General features: G+C 37.0%; 1 protein-coding gene across 5 annotated transcripts in view; it reads left to right on the forward strand.

Annotated features, from left to right (window-relative positions):
- ZCCHC17 (zinc finger CCHC-type containing 17) overlaps positions 1 to 18,391 on the forward strand; it is a 47,768-nt gene that overhangs the window by 10,769 nt on the left and 18,608 nt on the right. For 3 of the 5 annotated variants that reach the window (XM_006176173.2, XM_032495742.1, XM_006176174.3), the window contains 3 exons: positions 4,307 to 4,364; positions 14,651 to 14,751; positions 16,141 to 16,232. In XM_006176173.2, the coding sequence (XP_006176235.1) occupies positions 4,307 to 4,364; positions 14,651 to 14,751; positions 16,141 to 16,232 (251 nt within the window). Of the gene's footprint in view, positions 1 to 4,306; positions 4,365 to 7,535; positions 7,731 to 14,650; positions 14,752 to 16,140; positions 16,233 to 18,391 lie in introns of all 5 variants that reach the window. The other 2 variants (XM_014551918.2, XM_032495743.1) reach the window with 2 other exon arrangements.

The following is an 18,391-nucleotide window of genomic DNA, read 5'->3' on the forward strand; positions in this document are numbered from 1 at the left end:
TCTGTTAAGTGGATCCCAACTTGTAATGAAATGATTAAGATACAAAGGATGATAACACTATAACAAAAAGCAAACAGCTCTGCTCTTCAGAGCCTCTGTCTTCTTTCTTTAGGACCCGTGGTATCCCCAAAGTTTAGCGAGGTACCAGGGCTCAGGAGAAGGAAATGGTAGCACTGGAAATGAAATAGATTTTTCTGATCATGAAGCCCTCACTTGTCAGGTGCTCCACGAAAGAAACAAGAGCTCTCTGCTCTCTGCCCTCTGCAAACTAACTCAATGGTTCCTGACCTGTCTTATATGAGGTGGGGCTTGAATTAGTGTAGGTTTTATATTTTATTGTCAAGGGTGGATGGGCTACAGTAACGTTCTGAAAGAACTTTATAGTTCTAGTGCTAGAACTATAGTTCTAGTATTTCAGGAGCACATTTTGAAAAATGTTTAGAAGTGACTGGAATTGGGGAAAGAGAAATTTCATGATAAATTGAAAAGAAGAAGCTATTTTTCAGAATATTCGTCCAACATTCAGTGAGTGCCTAATATTTATAAAGAAGACCTGGTTACATTAAAATTCAAAAAAAAGTTTTGTAAGCCTAATGTATGTCAGCACTTTCACACATTATGGGTCCTTGACTCTCTCCAAAGAAATTGCTAACCCCATTTTATGGATAAGGAAACTCTTCTCAGAAGTTAAGTAATTGCCCAAATGGTTAATAAGTGGCAAGTTCTAAATCAAGTTCTCCAGCTCTGCAGCTGGCATTGTTCAGCTGTTCATAAATGCATGGAGGAACTGAAAGACCCAGAATTTTGACTGAATTGGGGTAGTATAGAAGGAAAGTAGATGGTAAACCGGATTATTCCAGAGTCATTTGTTTGTACCTGTCATGCCATTTATCATAGCCTGTCTTGGACTATTGTCACTTGTATATGTGTCTGTCTTGTCTACTAGAGTGTGTGTTACTGGAGAGCAGAGGCCATAGTTATCTCATGTATCTTGATAACTAATTCAAATTCATTTAAAAACTTTTTTAAGTTGATTCTTTTTCACAGTGTCTGACATGGTATCTTGCATATAGGTGTTCAGTAAGTATTTGAATTAAATTGAATCCAAGCCTCTTAGGACCAGTTGCCTTTGAAGAAACTGGTGGTACAGCCCGTATCCTAGCAGCTCTTCTCTTAGCAGGCTCAGCAGGGTTGGGGGGCCAGAGACTGAAAAGCTGAGACGCCAATAGTCATCTTTCTTTTGTCTTCTGAGAGGCATCTTGGTGCTGGAGTCTATTAAGCATGTTAGTGTGATTTGGGACTTGGCTTAGCCCAGCCATAGCCAAAGAAATGCTGAGGGGAGATTGGTGTTGGCAAGTTGGAAATAGCCTTGCACTAGAAATCAGAAAACTTCTGTTCCATACCTGGTCATAATACTTTCTAACTTTGTGACTTTAGACAAGTAGCTTATGTCTCTGAGCCTCAAATTCCTCATTTACATTATGGGGATAAGTAGTTTCAAGGCCTGTACAACCTCTAATCTGAAGATGGTAAACTCGTTTTGCCGAAACACTGAGTTCAGATGAGATAATTACTGAACTTTTTCCCTTGAGCTATTTGATTAATTATTCTTGGGACACCAGGCAGACTCTGTGATCATCTAAGGCAGATGCCTTTCTGTTAATTTTGAATCTGTCTGCACCCTAGGAGACACAGTGATGGAAACACCTGGTGCTGGAAATAGGCAAGGATGTGTTTTCCTCACTGAGCGGTTGAATGCATCCATTCTGGAGCACATTTCTTTGGGGAGAGGCCAAATTAAGGTCTGTTATGACATTTCCTCCTAAGATCATAATGTGACACTGGAGCTTCAGGATTGAAAAGTGAGATTGTCTTAATTTACAGCAGTAAGGGGATTTGGGCTCCAACTTCCAGGTGCTACTTTTAAGTTGTTTAGATAATTATGCCCTTAAATAAATGTAGTTATGCAATATGAAGCATTTCAGCCCTCTTTCTAGAATGAGAGTGCCTTTAGTTGGTCCAGAAAGGAAGGGTTTGCTTTTATTATAATTTAAAAATTTAAGTCTCATCTTCTTTATAGATGTGGCCCTGTTTTACAGGGAACAGCTTGCTTTGTTAACTTGAATAAGTATTGGTCTTCACTTTCCTCATTTGAAAAATGACAGGATTGGACCAGCTAATCTCTAGTCTTTCCTCCATTTCTACCTTGCCTTGATTTTAGGTACTAGTATCTGCCTGGTTGTACTGTTTTTGGGGGAATATCTGGTACCTGCCCTGGCATAGCATATTCATCATTGTAAAACAGGAGTTTAGAAATTTGGGGTTTTAACCCATTCTTTTTTTTTTTTTTTAATTGAGGTATAGTCAGTTTACAGTGTTGTGTCAATTTCTAGTGTATAGCACAATGCATCAGTCATACATGAATATGCTTTTTTCATATTCTTTTTCACTGTAAGCTACAACAAGATATTGAATATATTTCCCAGTGCTATACAATATAAACTTGTTTATCTATTTTATATATACCAGTCAGTATCTGCAAATCTCGAACTTTTAACCCATTCTTAATGCTGTACGTTGGAGAGTTAGTTCAAGTGCCCATTAAAAAATGAAGAGTGTGAAAGTTTTTATTCTATTTCTGTCCTAACATTGAAGTGAGTAGTGATGATACTTGGTGAAGTACGAGACACTGGACTAGGAGTCAGGGGACAAAGGTTCTATGTCTACCATGTATCTAATTCAGTTGTGTGCCTTTCCAGTAGTCACTAACCTTTTTGTGCTTCAGTGTCTTGAACTGTAAATTATTTAAAAAATTAACAAATTATTGAATGTACATTAGGTACAAGTGCCATATACAAGTTCCAGGCTCTTTATGTACATGATTTGTTATCTACAGCAGCAAAGTGAGTACAAATGGGAACTTAGGCCCTGAAAGGCAAGTTGTGTTCAGGATCCCACAGGTAAGAAGTGGCAGAGCTGGGGTTGGAAGCCACATCTTTCACTCCAAAGCCTGTGCTTTTTCTCCATCTATACTATTCTGCCTCATCTGGAACATGGGGGCCTACCATATGTACGCCTGATTGTTGTCAGGAGCAGATAAGATAATCAAATGTCATAGTGCTTTGGCCATTATAATTTTATAGTTAAAGTGAACCCATGAGCAGCTCTAGTGTAGTTCAAGACTCCCTGGGTTCAGATCACAGCTATGCTCCTTATTAGCTTTGGAAATCGGATCAGTTACTTGGTCTCTCCATGCATCAGTTTTGTCATCCATCAAGTGAGAATAGTAATAGTACCAGCATCATATGGTGTCACAAGGATGATGTAAAGCACTTTGAATAGTGTTTTGCATGTAGTGAGTATTCAGTATATATTAGAGAATGGCAGTGCAGCAGGCGTTATCTTATTCCTTCCTGTTGTTTTAGTTACGGTGAAGCTGAAGCAGTGCTTGCCCAAGGTTAAACAACTAAAGTCACTGAAAAGAACAAAGTTTATATGTGTAAGATTGTATTGAATATTTTATAAGTAATAATGAATTTAGTGATAAATATAGTATGAGTGACAATTTTAATCCTGGTTCCCAAGCTGGGGGATTGGGCTGGAAGACAGAGGGTAGGAGAAGAGTAGAGGTAGAGTCTGGGATAGTGACTTATCTGGTAAGGCTTTTGGGCTTTTTGTTACTATTACATAGATCCATCAAGCCTCTAGCTTCTCCATCTGTCAGCTCTGAAAAAGACAACTTTTTTTCTCTCTGATTACATCTTTTCAGGTTCTGTTAAAGTCTGCATATTGGCTTTTTCTCTAATTGTCTTGATAAATAAAACCTTACCCTCGTTTGGAGTGAAACGGAGCAAACCGTATAGTCTGGTTGATTTGAAGTTTAGGAAAAAGATATTTCCTACATGAACCATCACAAATTGCCAAACTTCTCTGTATTCAAATGGGAGGTCTCAGTTCCAGATAATATAAAAGTGTAAATTTATTACCTAATTTTCTGCTGTTTGTTCCTTTTGTTTGTATACCTTTCTTGGGGGATTTTAGTACGTGTAGGATTTGGGCATTCCCAAATACTGTCATATCATCTGATAACACTTCAGGCTCTCCATTGTTTTTAATATGATCACACATACCTGTCAGTCTAAATTTCAAAAGGAACAGAAAGAATGTTTGACAGAATATCACTTTTAGGCAGTTTTGCAGCAGAGGCAGGCAGTACCAAGTAAAAATTTAGGGAGACTAGGTTAAATGCTGTGGGAGAGAGATTGTCATTTGTGTGACATAGATTCTTTATTTTTTGTCTTTCTAGGTTGCTATGGTGACAGACTATGGAGCCTTTATCAAAATCCCAGGCTGTCGGAAGCAAGGTGGGAGCCTATATCTTGAAATTCAGCACTCTCATTTCCCTCTCTCTCCTGTTACCCCCACCACATCCTAATTATAGGCTCTACATTTTTCAGATAGTAGTTTGTTCTAGTTTTTAGTGTATAGATACGAATATAGGTAGTTGATGACAGTTCATTTTTAGTAATTCTTAACTCAGAAGAACAGTGCTCTTGGCCTGGGGCAAGGGCTGGTACATAGCCACTTGTGTTCACTTCTGGAGCTAGCTCTTCCCTAAATTTCACCTTTGACCCTAGATAAGTCACTTGACCTCTTTGGACTTAGAATTTGGGAGAGGGCAAGCTACTTAGTCTCTGAGGCTGACATTGTGAGTTTTCTAGTATATGGCATATGGAAAGGAAATAGTATTGTAACCAATACAAATATACATATAATGTTTTAAATTTTCTTCATAAATTGGTAGGTATCTTTGGAATATTTTTCGAGAATCCTTTTCACATCTGTAGTCTTATTTGTTTCTCAAAACAATTATGTTAAGTAGAAAAGGCAGGTTCTAAGACTGGTGGCTGCTCAGAATGATTGAGCTAGGTCATGGCATGGCCAGGACTAGTACCCAGGCCTCCTGATGCCTAGCCCAGTGGGCTTTCTGCTCTGTTACACTGCTAGTGAATCAAAAGACCCAACTTGCTAATTCCTTGTGCTAAAGTAAGTGAAAGATTTATTAGAGATTTTAATGTAAAAGATGTAATCATAAAAGTATTATTTGAAAATATTTAAATATTTGACTACATAAAAGTTGATATAGGAGTATATTTGATTACATAAAAGTCAAAAATGTTATTGCAAAAATTATCATAACCGAAGTTAAGTTAGGAAAAAGAATTTGCAGTGCAAATGACAAAGGACTAATAAAAAAGAAGGAAATAGGAAAAGTGGGCAAGAATATGGAAAGATAATTCACAGGAGAAAAAAATAGCAATTGAGCAATAAGTATCTTAAAAGATACTCTTCTCAATATTGATTAAAAAAATAGCTTAAACTGTAATTTATTCCTACAATGGAATACTGCTCAGCAGTACAAAGGAATGAGAAGGAAGTATTGATACATGCAATAGCCTGAGTCCATCTCAGAGAATTATGCTGAGTGAAAAGCTGATCCCAAAAAGTTATGTATGTTATGATTCCATTTATGTAACATTTTTAACAGCTTTATTAAGTTGCAATTCGCATACCTACATTTTATCCAAAGTATACAATTCAGTGGTTTTTAGTATATTCACAGAGTTTTGCAACCATCACCACAGTCTGGTTTGAGAACAATTTCATCACCCAGAAGCAACTCTGTACCTATTTGCAGTCACTCCAAATTCCCCATCTCCCCCTTCCCTCAGCCCCCTAGCCTTAGACAACTTATGTATTTGCTTATTCTGGTCATTTCTTATAAATGGAATCATAACAACACGTGGTCTTTTGTGATTGGCTTCTTTCACTTAGCATGTTTTCAAGATTCATCCATTTTGTAGCAGTATCAGTACTTCGTTCCTTTTTATTGCCATTCCAAAATGTGTGGAATCAACAACCAGCTCTCTAATTCTTTGATTCTCTGATGCCAAGTGAATGTCCTACAGTTCAGTTCAATTCTGACATTAACTACTTAGACATAATGTCAGACTCCATGGGTTTAAGATCTCAGTCCCACAAGACTCCCTCACTTCACACACCACTTGCACGTATCGTGTCCCCACATTACCCACTCTTCTGTCTGACTTGGCTACAGATCTCAAGGTTCCCATACCACCTTTGCAACTTTTGATAACTTGCTAGAACAACTCACAGAACTCAAGAAAATACCATACTTAGTATTACAGTTTATTATAAAAGATACAAATGAACAGCCAGATGAGGAAGTACATAGGGCACAGTCCAAAAGGGCCCTGAGTGCAAGAGCCTCTGTCTCTGTAGAGTTGAGTTTCATCGCCTTCTTGACATGTGGATGTGCTCACCAACTCAGAAACTCTCCAGGCCTTATTGTTTCAGGTTTTTGTGGAGGTCCCACTAGGTAAGCACAGTTGTTCCCATCATTGACCATTGGTGATTTAACTCAGTCTCCAACCTCTCTCCCCTCCCTGGAAGTCGGGATGGGGCTGAAAGTTCCAACCCGTTAATCAGACTAAACTTTCAATCATATGATGGTTCCTCTGGTGATACCTTGAAGCTCTCTAGGGTCCCACCAATAATCACCTCATTAGCATAAATTTGGACAAGGTTGAAAGGGGCTTGTTATAAGTAACTAGATGCTCCTATCACTCAGGAAATTCCATGAGTTTAGGAGCACTGTGCCAGGAACCAGGGACAAAGACCAAATATATATTTCTTATTATATGATGGTGTCAGTGCCGATATCCTGGATGTGATAGCATCCTATAGTTTTACCAGATGTTACCGTTGGAGGAAACTGGGTTAAGGATTCATAAGATCTTTTTTTATGATTTATTTCAACTACATTTTAAAATTATTTTTAAAGTATTTTTTGAAGTGTTGGGTATTTCCAACAATAGTTTCACTTACTACTGAGAGCATGTAAATTGTTAGACTTTGGTAATGCCTGTGAACATTTTTAATGTGCTTATTACTCTTTTAATCTAGTGATTCTTTGAGGAATTTGGTTTGCAGTATGGAATTAGATAAATTATGTACCTCTATGCAGTGAACTATACAGATGATAAAAAGAATGATAACTGTATTTCTAAGATACTCTGGTGCTGGTCCCTTCTTCATTTTACCAGAAAAGTCAGTGGAAAGTTTTCATATAATTCCACCACAGTGATATAAGACACCAGTGGTTATAAGTAGCTTTCCAATTTCAGAGATTTTAAAGTGGGGGGGAAAGTGCATTGATAAAGCAGACTAACTCTCAATTTACTGACGTGGAAAGGTGCCTAAACTAACAAAATGAAAAAACATGTTGCACAAGAATTTGTATAGTGTGACCCTTTCCCCCTTTTAAAGCATGTTTATATATGCTTATGTTTAAACATTATTGTGTATATTTAGAAGAAAGTCTAGAAGAATATTCAATAAATTATAACAAAGGTCACCTCCAGGGAGCTTAGCTTGCTAAGGGAGAGGAGATGTGCGTGGAAAAGGGACTTTCACTACTTGCAATTTTTTTTTCCCAAATTTTTCTTTTACAGAAGTCCAACAGCTGATCTTCAGCTTAAAGCCATGCCTCTAGCCTTGAAGACTGACTACTCTGCAAATTGCATCTTGGCGAATTAGAAACAGCTTACTAGTAGCTTCCAAGCTAGCAGTCAGCAATCTGTAATAAAGTTTCTTGTTTTATGTTGGCTGGAATTTAGTGAGCCATAACTCATCCTCATCCCTGTAGGGTATGCACCTCTTTTGGTCTGAAGACAGATTTTCTTGTCAATGTACTTGCCCTAGCTGCCAGTACCTGGAAGTCCCATCCTTACTTGAGCATTTATTTGACACTTTGGGGACTGTGTGGGGATTACAGGCCTGCCATCTTCTAGCAGTTAGTCTTCAACTCACTTGTGTCCGTACCCTGTCAGGTGATGCCTCTGATGGTGGCTGCCAGTTTACAAGTGAATCTCTCCATCTGACAGCTGTGTTGAGACAGGCCTCCGAGGGAGCGTTCAGGGAGCCAAATAATTAGGTGGAAACTCTGTGAGTTCTAATCCTGGGCCCTTCTGTAGGTTTATTGAGGAACTTGAGCAGTTGGCTTTTCTGCATTCCAGTGTAGAAAAGCTTTTTTTTTTTTAAAGCTTCTCTGCCCTTAAATGGGGGAAGATTGTGCATAAAGTCCCATCTTGAAAGGACTGATTTATGAAATAACTTTGCTCTCTGGATTTTAACATCTATGATTCAAGAAGGTTGACTCTAATTTGAGTTATTTTTCTCAGATTTCTTTTCCCGTTATACAACGATGGACACATTCCGTATCTGTTCTGATGTATTTTCTAACACCAACCACATCTCCAGTTCTCTGGGCACCAACTGGATGTCTAATAGTTCAGTTCAATTTTGATACTATCTACCTGGAGTTAGTGTCAGTTTCCACAAGTTAAAGGGGCTCATTCCTGACAAGAATGTCCCCACTTCAGATGCTAGTTGCAAGTCCTGAGCCACTCTTACTTCCAGCTGACCCACTGTGAATCAGGAGTTCTCAAGACTCCTTCCACAAGTTTCATAATTTGCTAAAGCGCATCACAGAACTCAGAAAAACACTTCCCTTTTGTTTGCTGGTTTATTATAAAGGATACAAACAGGAATAGCCATATGGCAGGGATGCATGGGGCAAAGTTTTGGAAGGTGGGGGAGCAGTATGCAGAGCTTCCACGCCCTCTGGCGTACCAACCTCCAGCAAGCTGATATGTTCACTAATCCGGAAGCTCTCTGAACCTCATTGTTCAAGAGTTTTTGTAGAGCTCAGTCTCCAGCCCCTACCCCCTCTTTCCTGGAGGTCAGTGGAGCTAAAGTTCTAATCCTTTGATCACTTGGTCTTTCTGGTGACTAGCTCCATCCAGAAACTATCAAGGGGCCCCACAACTAGTTCACCTCACTAACATAAACTCTAGTGTTATTAAAAGGGGCTTATTATGAATTACAAAGACACTCTTGTCACTGGGGAAATTCTGAGAGTTTTGAGAGTTCTGTGTAGGGACCAGGGACAAAAACCGAATATATTTTTTCTGTTATACCACATCTGTGCTGTCTAATACAGTAGCCCACCAACTGTTAAATTTGGTTTATTTTAATTAATTTAAATGTAAACTTAATAATAGCTACAGAGCTAGTGACTATCGTGGTGGGTGATGCAGTCCTATGTATTTATGAAGTTCTTTTTCCCTCTACTATCCTCTGCCCACCAGCAGTAAACGACGAAATTTTGAGAGTCGAGATTGTTCAGTGTTAGGCTTTTAAAGTACCTTGTTTGTGGTGGAAGTGCAAATATTTTAGTAGTGAATTCAGTTTATCCAATAATTATTGAGTTCTAATTTTTGGTCATGATATTATGTGGGAATACAGAGATAAGAAAACATAGCCCCTGCTGCTCTCAGATTGTTCACAGTCTAGAGATCTAAAGAGATTACAATATAGTGTAATAAAATGAGTGAAGTTGCAGTCAATCCACTGAGCTGTGGAATAGTTAGGCTAGTGGGATGAGTTGGCCTACTACAGTGCCTGAGGTATAGTGAGTGTTCAGTGAATTTTATTAAATGAATAAATGAATCCTAGTCCCAGCTTCACCGTTTACTAGCTTCTTGACTATAGCAGGTTGCTTAGTTTTTGAGCCTTAGTTTCTTTATCTGTGAAATGGGAAGGATGTGTGTGTTTTAGCGTTTCTTGACTGGCAGGATCATGTCTTACTCATCCTTGGATCCATTTTTTGCTTACAAGATAGTGGGTGTTTAGTAAATGTTTGAATGAATCCAAAATCCCAACAAGATAAAGGATGTGAAAGCACTTTAACTTATGTGCTTACATTATTGTCATATCCTGCTGATTGGAGGTAACTTATTTGAAAAGTCTAGAGAGGGAATTCAGATCCCCCAAAGGTAAAGGAAATCTCTTATTTTGACATTTTTTGGCTTCAGCTTTCCTCTACTGGATTGTAATTTTTACCTCTTTCCTTTATTGTCAATGGAATTTGTGAAAGAAATTAAGTTGAACCTAACACAGTTGGGAGAATATTTTTAAGGGAACTATAATAGGCTATCTCTATTTTTCTCATATGATGATTGAGATGCTAACTCTTTTCAAGTTGTCAGATTTTTTTTTTCTTCTCCCAGCAGACCCTCAGATGGGACTCTTCTGTTTAAGTGTTGTGTTGGGTTTATTGAATGTGATGATGGACTTGATATGCCCTTTGGGCATTTATGGCTTAAATCCAGACATAAACTGCGCTCTTCCATGTGGCATGATGAGCAAAGCATTTTTGTTTCTGTCTTGGAGCATATGCTAGAACAGAATTAGATGTGTTCCAGCTATTGTAGATGAGATCATCTTTCTCTCTTTAATTGAAAAGATAACAGACTAATAATAAAGAGAAAATGGAGAAATATCAATATGTTTTAGAAGACCTGACAGAGTCATATTTGAAGTGCAGTTCTTTATCAGCTTGTGTCCTTGAACAATTTACTTAACCTCTGGATTGTTTCCTCATGTGAACCTATGTCACAGGACTGATGTAAGGATTAAATGAATCAGTGGATGTACTGTATCTAGTGAGGTACCCAGCACCGAATGAGGGAGTTTCATGTTTTATTTGATGCTCTCTACCACATACACTTAATTCAAGTTTTGGTGGTGTATATGGGTATCAATGAAGTACCGCCCAAGAATTCAGACTGTCTTCTGAGAATGAAACTAGTGTTGAATCCCCTGTACAGAGTATATAGGATTAGCCATAGATAGACGTATACCAGGTAATTGCCTGTAAATCTGTGACTGAAGAGATGGGAGCATTCAAGACTTCATAAGATAATCTGGGTTTAATTCCAGAGAAAAGAGATTGGAATGAAATTGCATTTAGGAGACTGAAATCTAATTGATTGTATCATTCTATCTAGGGGGAGATTATATGAACAGATAATCAGCCTCTGGAACACAGTAAAAGAAGCCTGAGAGCCTGAAGTTGGCAGTGTTTATCTTGCTTTACTAAGGCAGAAATGAACCTGATGATAGGAACTAGAGAGATAGACTCTTTTATGAGAAAGTGATAGTCCATTAAACCTTCATGGGCTAGAAACATTTCTCAAAACGTTTGTCTCCCTCTTGTTCTGATTCCATGTTGAAGCAATTTCTGATCACTAATTTAATTTTCAGGTATTTGATACTGGGGTCAGCGGGTAGTTTACCTAGATAAGGATTTGGAACCTTCCAGATATAAGAGAAGTATATCCTCTATTGTAAATTAATAAATTGGTGAATTGTGTCTGTCCCCTAACCAATCACTAAATTCATAGTCTGATTAATGTATTTTAGCATATAAACATCTGCATGCTGAAGACTCCTACATTTGTATCTTCAGTTGATACCCCTCCTCTGAGCTACTTACATATCCAACTGCCTACCTGACATTCACATTCAAGACCGTGAGCTAGATCATTTCCCTTGTTTAATTCACCTAATAAGCTAAGGCCTTTTGTGGGGAGGGTATAGCTCAGTGGTAGAGTGTGTGCTTAGCATGCATGAGGTCCTGGGTTCAATCCCTAGTACCTCCACTTAAATAAATAAATAAATAAACCTAATTACACCCCCCCCCCCAAAAAGCTAAGGCCTTTTGGAGATAATCCATTAATGCCTCAACTATAAAAACCCTTTACCCTAGCATAACTATTTTTATGTTCCCTTATGTTCCCTTTTCATCTGTGTCCACATGAGACGTAGTTTTACATAATTTCAATCATAGTGTGCATATCATTTTCACATTTTGCTTTAAAAAGTATACATTTTGGTTTTTATGATTAAAAATATTGCATGCTTATAGAAAAATAAACTACAAAAGCAAATAATAATTATGTGATATTACTAGCACATAGAGATAGGCATTAATATTTCAGTATATTTCTTTATAGTCACATATGTGCATAAAAATGAACATATTGAGATTAAGAGTATATTCTATATATCCATTTTGTAGCTTTTACACTTAATGAATGTTAAACATTCCTATATCTTTTAAAATCCTTTTTGTAAACATTTAAATGGCATTATTCTATCGTTCAGATGTACCACATAATCATTTTAAGTTGTCTGTAATTTTTCATTATCAGTGCTTTGAGAAGTATCATATTTAACTAAGAGTGATGCTTGGGCCAAAATATATCCTGCTTTGGGATCAGTGAGAGAAGGACAAATGGTTAATTCATTATTTCCTTCTTTGTAGTACTCCAATAAATAGGCCTGTTTCAGGAAAGGGAAAAAAATGTTCTCTCAAGTATATTAGACTCAACATTAATTTTCATCACAACTTCCATTAGCATCCAGGAAAGAAGTGAATTTTAGAATTAGAGGACAGTTGCAGCAAAAACATGTCAAAGTGAAAGATTTCCTTTCCTTTAGGGTATCTGAATTTCCTCTCCTGACTTTCCAATTAGGCTAGTCTGCTCATTATACCATCATGAAAAAGAAAAAAGCCCAGCTCCATGAATTTTATCCAATTTGGAGATTATGTGATGGTCTAAAATTTAAAATGTGTTTATATAATGTATATAAAACATTTTGGCTCTGGAGGTATCCAGAGAGATATATCAGCCTTCAGAATCAGCTGAAGTAGGTCTGAGAGAACCAATTACCATGATCAGAGAAGGCAGTGGCTTCGCATAGGAGCTCCAGAGAGGGCAGATACTTTGGGTACAGCCCTGTGGATGCACATGTGTGAGAAAGAGACTGAGAGAGAGTAAAGATTAGTAATTCTCCCAGGAAACTTCAGGGAGGGCAGTTTTTCTGGATATTGATCTTTGTTTGACTTATCAAGATTTTTCTGTAGATGCCTGGTTTATTTTCATTCAAAATAACTGTATATTATATTCATTTCCCTCAGAATAGATAAAATTTTCTCTATTATTAAAACATTTAAAAATAAAAGAAAAAATTAACCTGTAATCTTATACCCTAGCATAACCATTATTATAGTATTTTGGATTATTTCTTCCTTATTTTTAGAATCTATTTTAATCATTCTTTTATTTAAATGAGAAAATGCTAGTTGCCTATAGAGCTTGGCACATAGTAGGCACTCGATAAATATTTACGAAAGAATGAATTATTTATGTATTTTTACATAATCTTTTGAACATTGTTTTTATTGGACCATCATGTGGCTACATGTACCATAGTTGACCATTACCCTATTTCTGGATATTAGGTTGTTAATCTGATTTTTTTCTGTTGTAAAAATACGTTGAATATTTTGATGTAGATCACTTTTCTAGATACATGTAGATTTTTCTATGTATAAGATGATTTTCTTAGTCTCAGAAGTGATTATGGGTCAAGTTAATTATTAGAACTCTTGGTTGCAAGGGACAGAAACACAGGAGAAACATTTTGCCTAATTTCTGGCTAATTTTTCTGGGGAGTGCAAGATAAATCTGGCTTCCCCCAGGGCTGGATCAGGTGCTCAGTTTTTGCCTTCAGGGCTTTGTCTCTTGTTTATGCAAGCTCTTCTTTGCTTCCCTCTGGCTGACTTTTGCCATCTAGTGGTAAAGATGGACATTGCTAACTTTTTGTAGTTTATAATCCTGACAGAAGTCTTGAGACAAATGATTTGATTTAGCTAGTGTCTTGTGTCTGTCCCTGAACCAGTCAATTACTGTGACCAGGGGGATGAAGTACCTTGATTGACTAAGTCTGTGTCATATGCCCACAGTTGGGAGTTAGGTCAGCTCCAACCAAATTATAAGGACTGACCAGATTACTTTATAGAATGTAAGAAAGACAGTTCTCCCAGGAAAAGACCTTGGTCAGACAGGAAAATGATGTCTACTATAAATATTTTATTAAATGTCATTATTAAGTTGTTTAATAATTATTACATATTTTTAATTTAATTTTATTAAATATTTTATCATTCTTGATAGTCATTGCTAAATGATTTCTAAAAATTTATATTAACCTCAGCAATATTTCTAATTTTACTGTGGTCTCATCAACATTGGGTATTATTAATTTTATTTTTTTAATTTATTTTGCTAATTTAATAGATTAAAAATGGCTCCTTGTTTATATTTCCTTTTTTCACTTAACACCTATCATAATTATTTTCTGTAACTGCAGTTTAATGGCTATTTACTCTTCATTTTGAAAGACGTACCATAATTTACCAAGCTGTTTTCCAATTATTGAATCATTTAGGCTGTTTTATAATTTTTACTTTTAACCTCTGTATGTAATAATACTGGAAGTATTTTATATGCCATAGGTTTTTGCCTCAATTGAGTTTCATTTCAGAAAAATTCCAGTGGTGTTATTCTTGCATCAAAGATACAAACATCTTTGTGCCCTTTGTTTTAAAAGAATTTGACCAACTTGTATTTTTACCAGTGTTATATAAATGTAGTTATTGTATCACATCTTTACTAACATTGAGCATTATTTTAAAGAATATTTGTCAGTTGATTAGATATAAAAAAGTGACCTCAGTTGTTTTAATTTGCAGTTTTAAATTAACGAAAACTTTTTCAGTAAATCCCCAGCTCCTATCTTTTCCTTACTGTGTTATTTAGAGTATGAATACCAGACATGCCTTGTGCTTTATTTCCTTTCTCCTTCTTGTGCCCAGGTCTGGTCCATCGAACTCACATGTCATCCTGTCGCGTGGACAAGCCCTCTGAGATAGTAGATGTTGGAGACAAAGTGTGGGTGAAGCTTATTGGCCGAGAGGTAAAATTCTCTGCAATTTTAACTGCTTAAAAAGGTTTAGGAAAAGCTGATATTTTCTTAGTATTTCATGATGATATTTCATGAGTGTGTGTACTTTTGTTAACTGTGGCTGATAATCTTATTTTCCTGCTGCTATAATCTGACCTGAATTTAAACCTTTTGGCTGTCTGTCATGCAAACTCAGAAGGAATGGTGTGACCAGTAAGAAGTGTGGTGCAATAAATACATGTTTATAAAACATCCCTCCCTGAAATTCACCCAAATGGTGGGTGTGAAGAAAAAAACCAAAAAAATAAAGAACCAAAAAGAGAGAAAACTTAATCTGTGGGCCAGGCTTTTATAACAGAGCTGCCAGGTGCACTTCAGCGTGGACCAAAACAAAAAAGGACAGAGTTTACAGTCATTTTTCTTAATACCTGGTACCATGCAGTGTGAGGGAAGTGAGAAAGCACTGGAAGTCCCTGTTAAAAAACTCACTTAAGGGGCTGTGGGTGTGGGCAGACCACAAGAGAAATGTGTACATACACTGAGGCCTGTTTTTTTAGCAGAGAATGGCAGGGAAGACAGGCCTGAAAGAGATGTTATTCAAAAACATTTGAGTGCTTAATATGTACTGGGTCTGAGGGATATAAGAGTTAACCAAACATGAATGACTCCAGCGGTTATGGAACTTACATAGCATATAACTGGAGGAGACAAAAAGTAAGCATACTAAAATCATCACAGGTTACAGTAAGTGTTGTAATAGGTTCAGACAGCATCCGAGGTAGATTTAGATAAAGTGGTCAGGAACAGGCTTTATGGGGGATGGTAAAGAGAAAGGAACTAGTCATGTGAAGTTGGGATAAGAATATTCGAGGCAAAGAGAGTAAGTAGCTGATGCAAAGACCCCAAAGTGAAGGGGGCCTTCAAGTGCTAGAGGAGGTGAAAGGAGACCAATGTGGCTAACAATTATCTTCATGTTTAAAGATGCTGTTACTCGTCTTCATGTTTAAGAAGCTTTTAGACGAAGTCCAAGAGACCTAGTCTACTGGAATGTTCTGAAACCCATTCTGCATTCCTGAATCTCCAAACCAGTTATTACGCTGAACTATCTGAAAGAAACAACTGTTATTTTCTATCTGGTTACTTCCACAGGCCTTGGATTTCTGAGCAGCCATTTTTGTCTTTCCTTCCAGGAGGGTCAGAATGAGATGAAAACTATTTCCTAAAAGGCTTTTGCCCCAGGATCTGCCTGTTATGCATATTAGTACCCCCAACTTTCCTAGCACAGGACTTCAGCCATTAGAGGAGCTCAGTGTTTGTTATGTCAATTCTTAGATAATTTTAGAGCAGCAGTCTAAATGATGTATGTTGAGCTTTTGCTGACTTTGCTTTTGTCTTTTTCAGATGAAAAATGATAGGATAAAAGTATCCCTTTCGATGAAAGTTGTCAACCAAGGGACTGGGAAGGACCTTGATCCCAACAACGTTATCATTGAGTAGGTAAAAGTTTTGGAAAGGCTAAAGTCCTTCTACCTCTTAAACCACAGAATGCTCTAGTGAATCAGGCCTGCCTGGGAACTCTACCATAGATAGACTGTGACATTGATGAGTTATGTAATCTTTGGGTTTTAGAGGTATAAAGTGTTATAAACAACACTCTACTGCATAAAGTTCTGAGGTGAAATGCTAACGTGCAGCTCCTAGCATAGAAGTACTCTATCAGTGGTTTCGTTTCCTTCCTCTTACTCTTTCCCTGCTTCTACCCTTTAACTGTGAACAAGCATTCATGAGGTACCTTCTGTTTGCCTTTCTCCTAGCTCTAGGGCTGAAAAAAATGTTGTGACCACATGGGAGGAGCAACTCCAGTGGGGTTTTAGACTCCTACATCTTGGGAACACAATACCTTACTTTCACTGGTTCTTCTGACCTTTCACCTAGAAATGAAAGATTTTCTATCTATGTAGGCTACTGTCTGATGATTCAGGGAATTTTCTGTCTATCTCTCAATCTTTCTTAAATATAGGCATTCCTCAGAGATACTGTGGGTTTGGTTCTAGACCACCTCAATACAGCAAATATCTCAATAAAGCAAGTCACAGGAATTTTTTGGTTTCCCAGTGTGTATAAAAGTTATGTTTACACTTTAGTCTGTTAAGTGTGCAACAGCATGTTTAAAAAACAGTGTATATACCTTAATTAAAAAAGACTTTATTGGGGGTGAGGGTATAGCTCAGTTGGCAGAGCACATGCTGAGCATGCACTAGGTACTTGGTTCAATTCCCAGTACCTCCATTTGAAAAAAAAAGAAAAAGAATACTTTATTACTAAAAAATGCTGAAACAGTGACAGTAGTAACATCAAAGTTCACTGATCACGGATCACTGTAACAGATCTAATAATAATAGTAATGAAAAAGTTTAAAATATTACAAATTCACCAAGATTTGACACAGAAACACAAAGTGAGCAAACACTGTTTGAAAAATAGTGCCAACACTGCCAATAGTGCCCTGCTCAACTCAGGGTTGCCACAAACCTTCAATTTGTAGAAAATGCAGTATCTGTGAAACACAGTAAAATGAGGTATGCCTGTATATGCCAGTGATTTCTGACCAGGGGTTCCTAGATCCCTAAGATCCCTTGAAGGAGTCTTGGGGGTTTATGAACTATTTCTAGTGTTTTAGAAAACAACTAAAATCATACGTTTATCCTCAGGTTAAATGTGACATTATTTTGTTGCTTCTGATAATAAAATATCAAATTGTTTATCTCATGCTAATCAACTGCTCTTAGTGGCCATCATGTTATTGATTAATTTTTTAAAAACAAGAAAAAAAAATTAAATGTTGTTTGAATGGGATCTTGGTGGCAAAATGTTTGGAAACCTGTGTGTTTATAGTTCTGAGCAAAATCATTTTGGATACAAAGGAAATTTACCTAAAAGGAAGGGAGGTGATATTTATTGAATACATACTATATGCCAGACATTATGTACATTAATGCCTCTGTTTCTCATAACAACCTGCAAAGTGGGTGTTATCCCCATTTATTTTATTTTCTTAGTTTCTAGCTTGATGCTTGGTGATAACTTGCCTATGGTTGTATGGCAAGTTAGAGTGGGTCAGGAACTGGAATCTGGGTCTCCCTGATGTTAAACTAATGCCCTTTCACCACAGGATGTTTCTAGGTGTCTCATGTGACTTACAGAGTTTTTCATGTTTCTGTAGTTTAGTCTCTAAATATTGATATTTGTAGGCCTGATTAGTGACAGATACTTTCCACTTACATTAGGAATCTTTTGTAATTCAGAAGTGTTATTTAAGCCTAGCATTGATTGAATGCATTGTAATAAATGACTTCTGGCCCAAAGAACCCTGTGTATACAGACTCATCAAAAAGCAGTGAAATTTCCCAAACTCACCCTTATAAGGATAAAATATAAAATAAGTAAGATAAAAGAGCTGCCTCTGTCACAACAAGGGTAGGGAAGAGAAAGGACTCCCTGTTTTTATGCAGCTATTTCTAGACTGCATCCAGGAAGGAGGCATCACATAGTGGAATAATGATAGGTTTTTTTGTTGTTTTTGTTTAATTCTATTTATTTATTTATTTATTTGGGGGGGGGTGTAATTAAGTTTACTTTTATTTTTAGAGGA

This window comes from Camelus ferus, chromosome 13 (genome assembly GCF_009834535.1).
Source record: "Camelus ferus isolate YT-003-E chromosome 13, BCGSAC_Cfer_1.0, whole genome shotgun sequence".
Lineage (NCBI taxonomy): Eukaryota > Metazoa > Chordata > Mammalia > Artiodactyla > Camelidae > Camelus > Camelus ferus.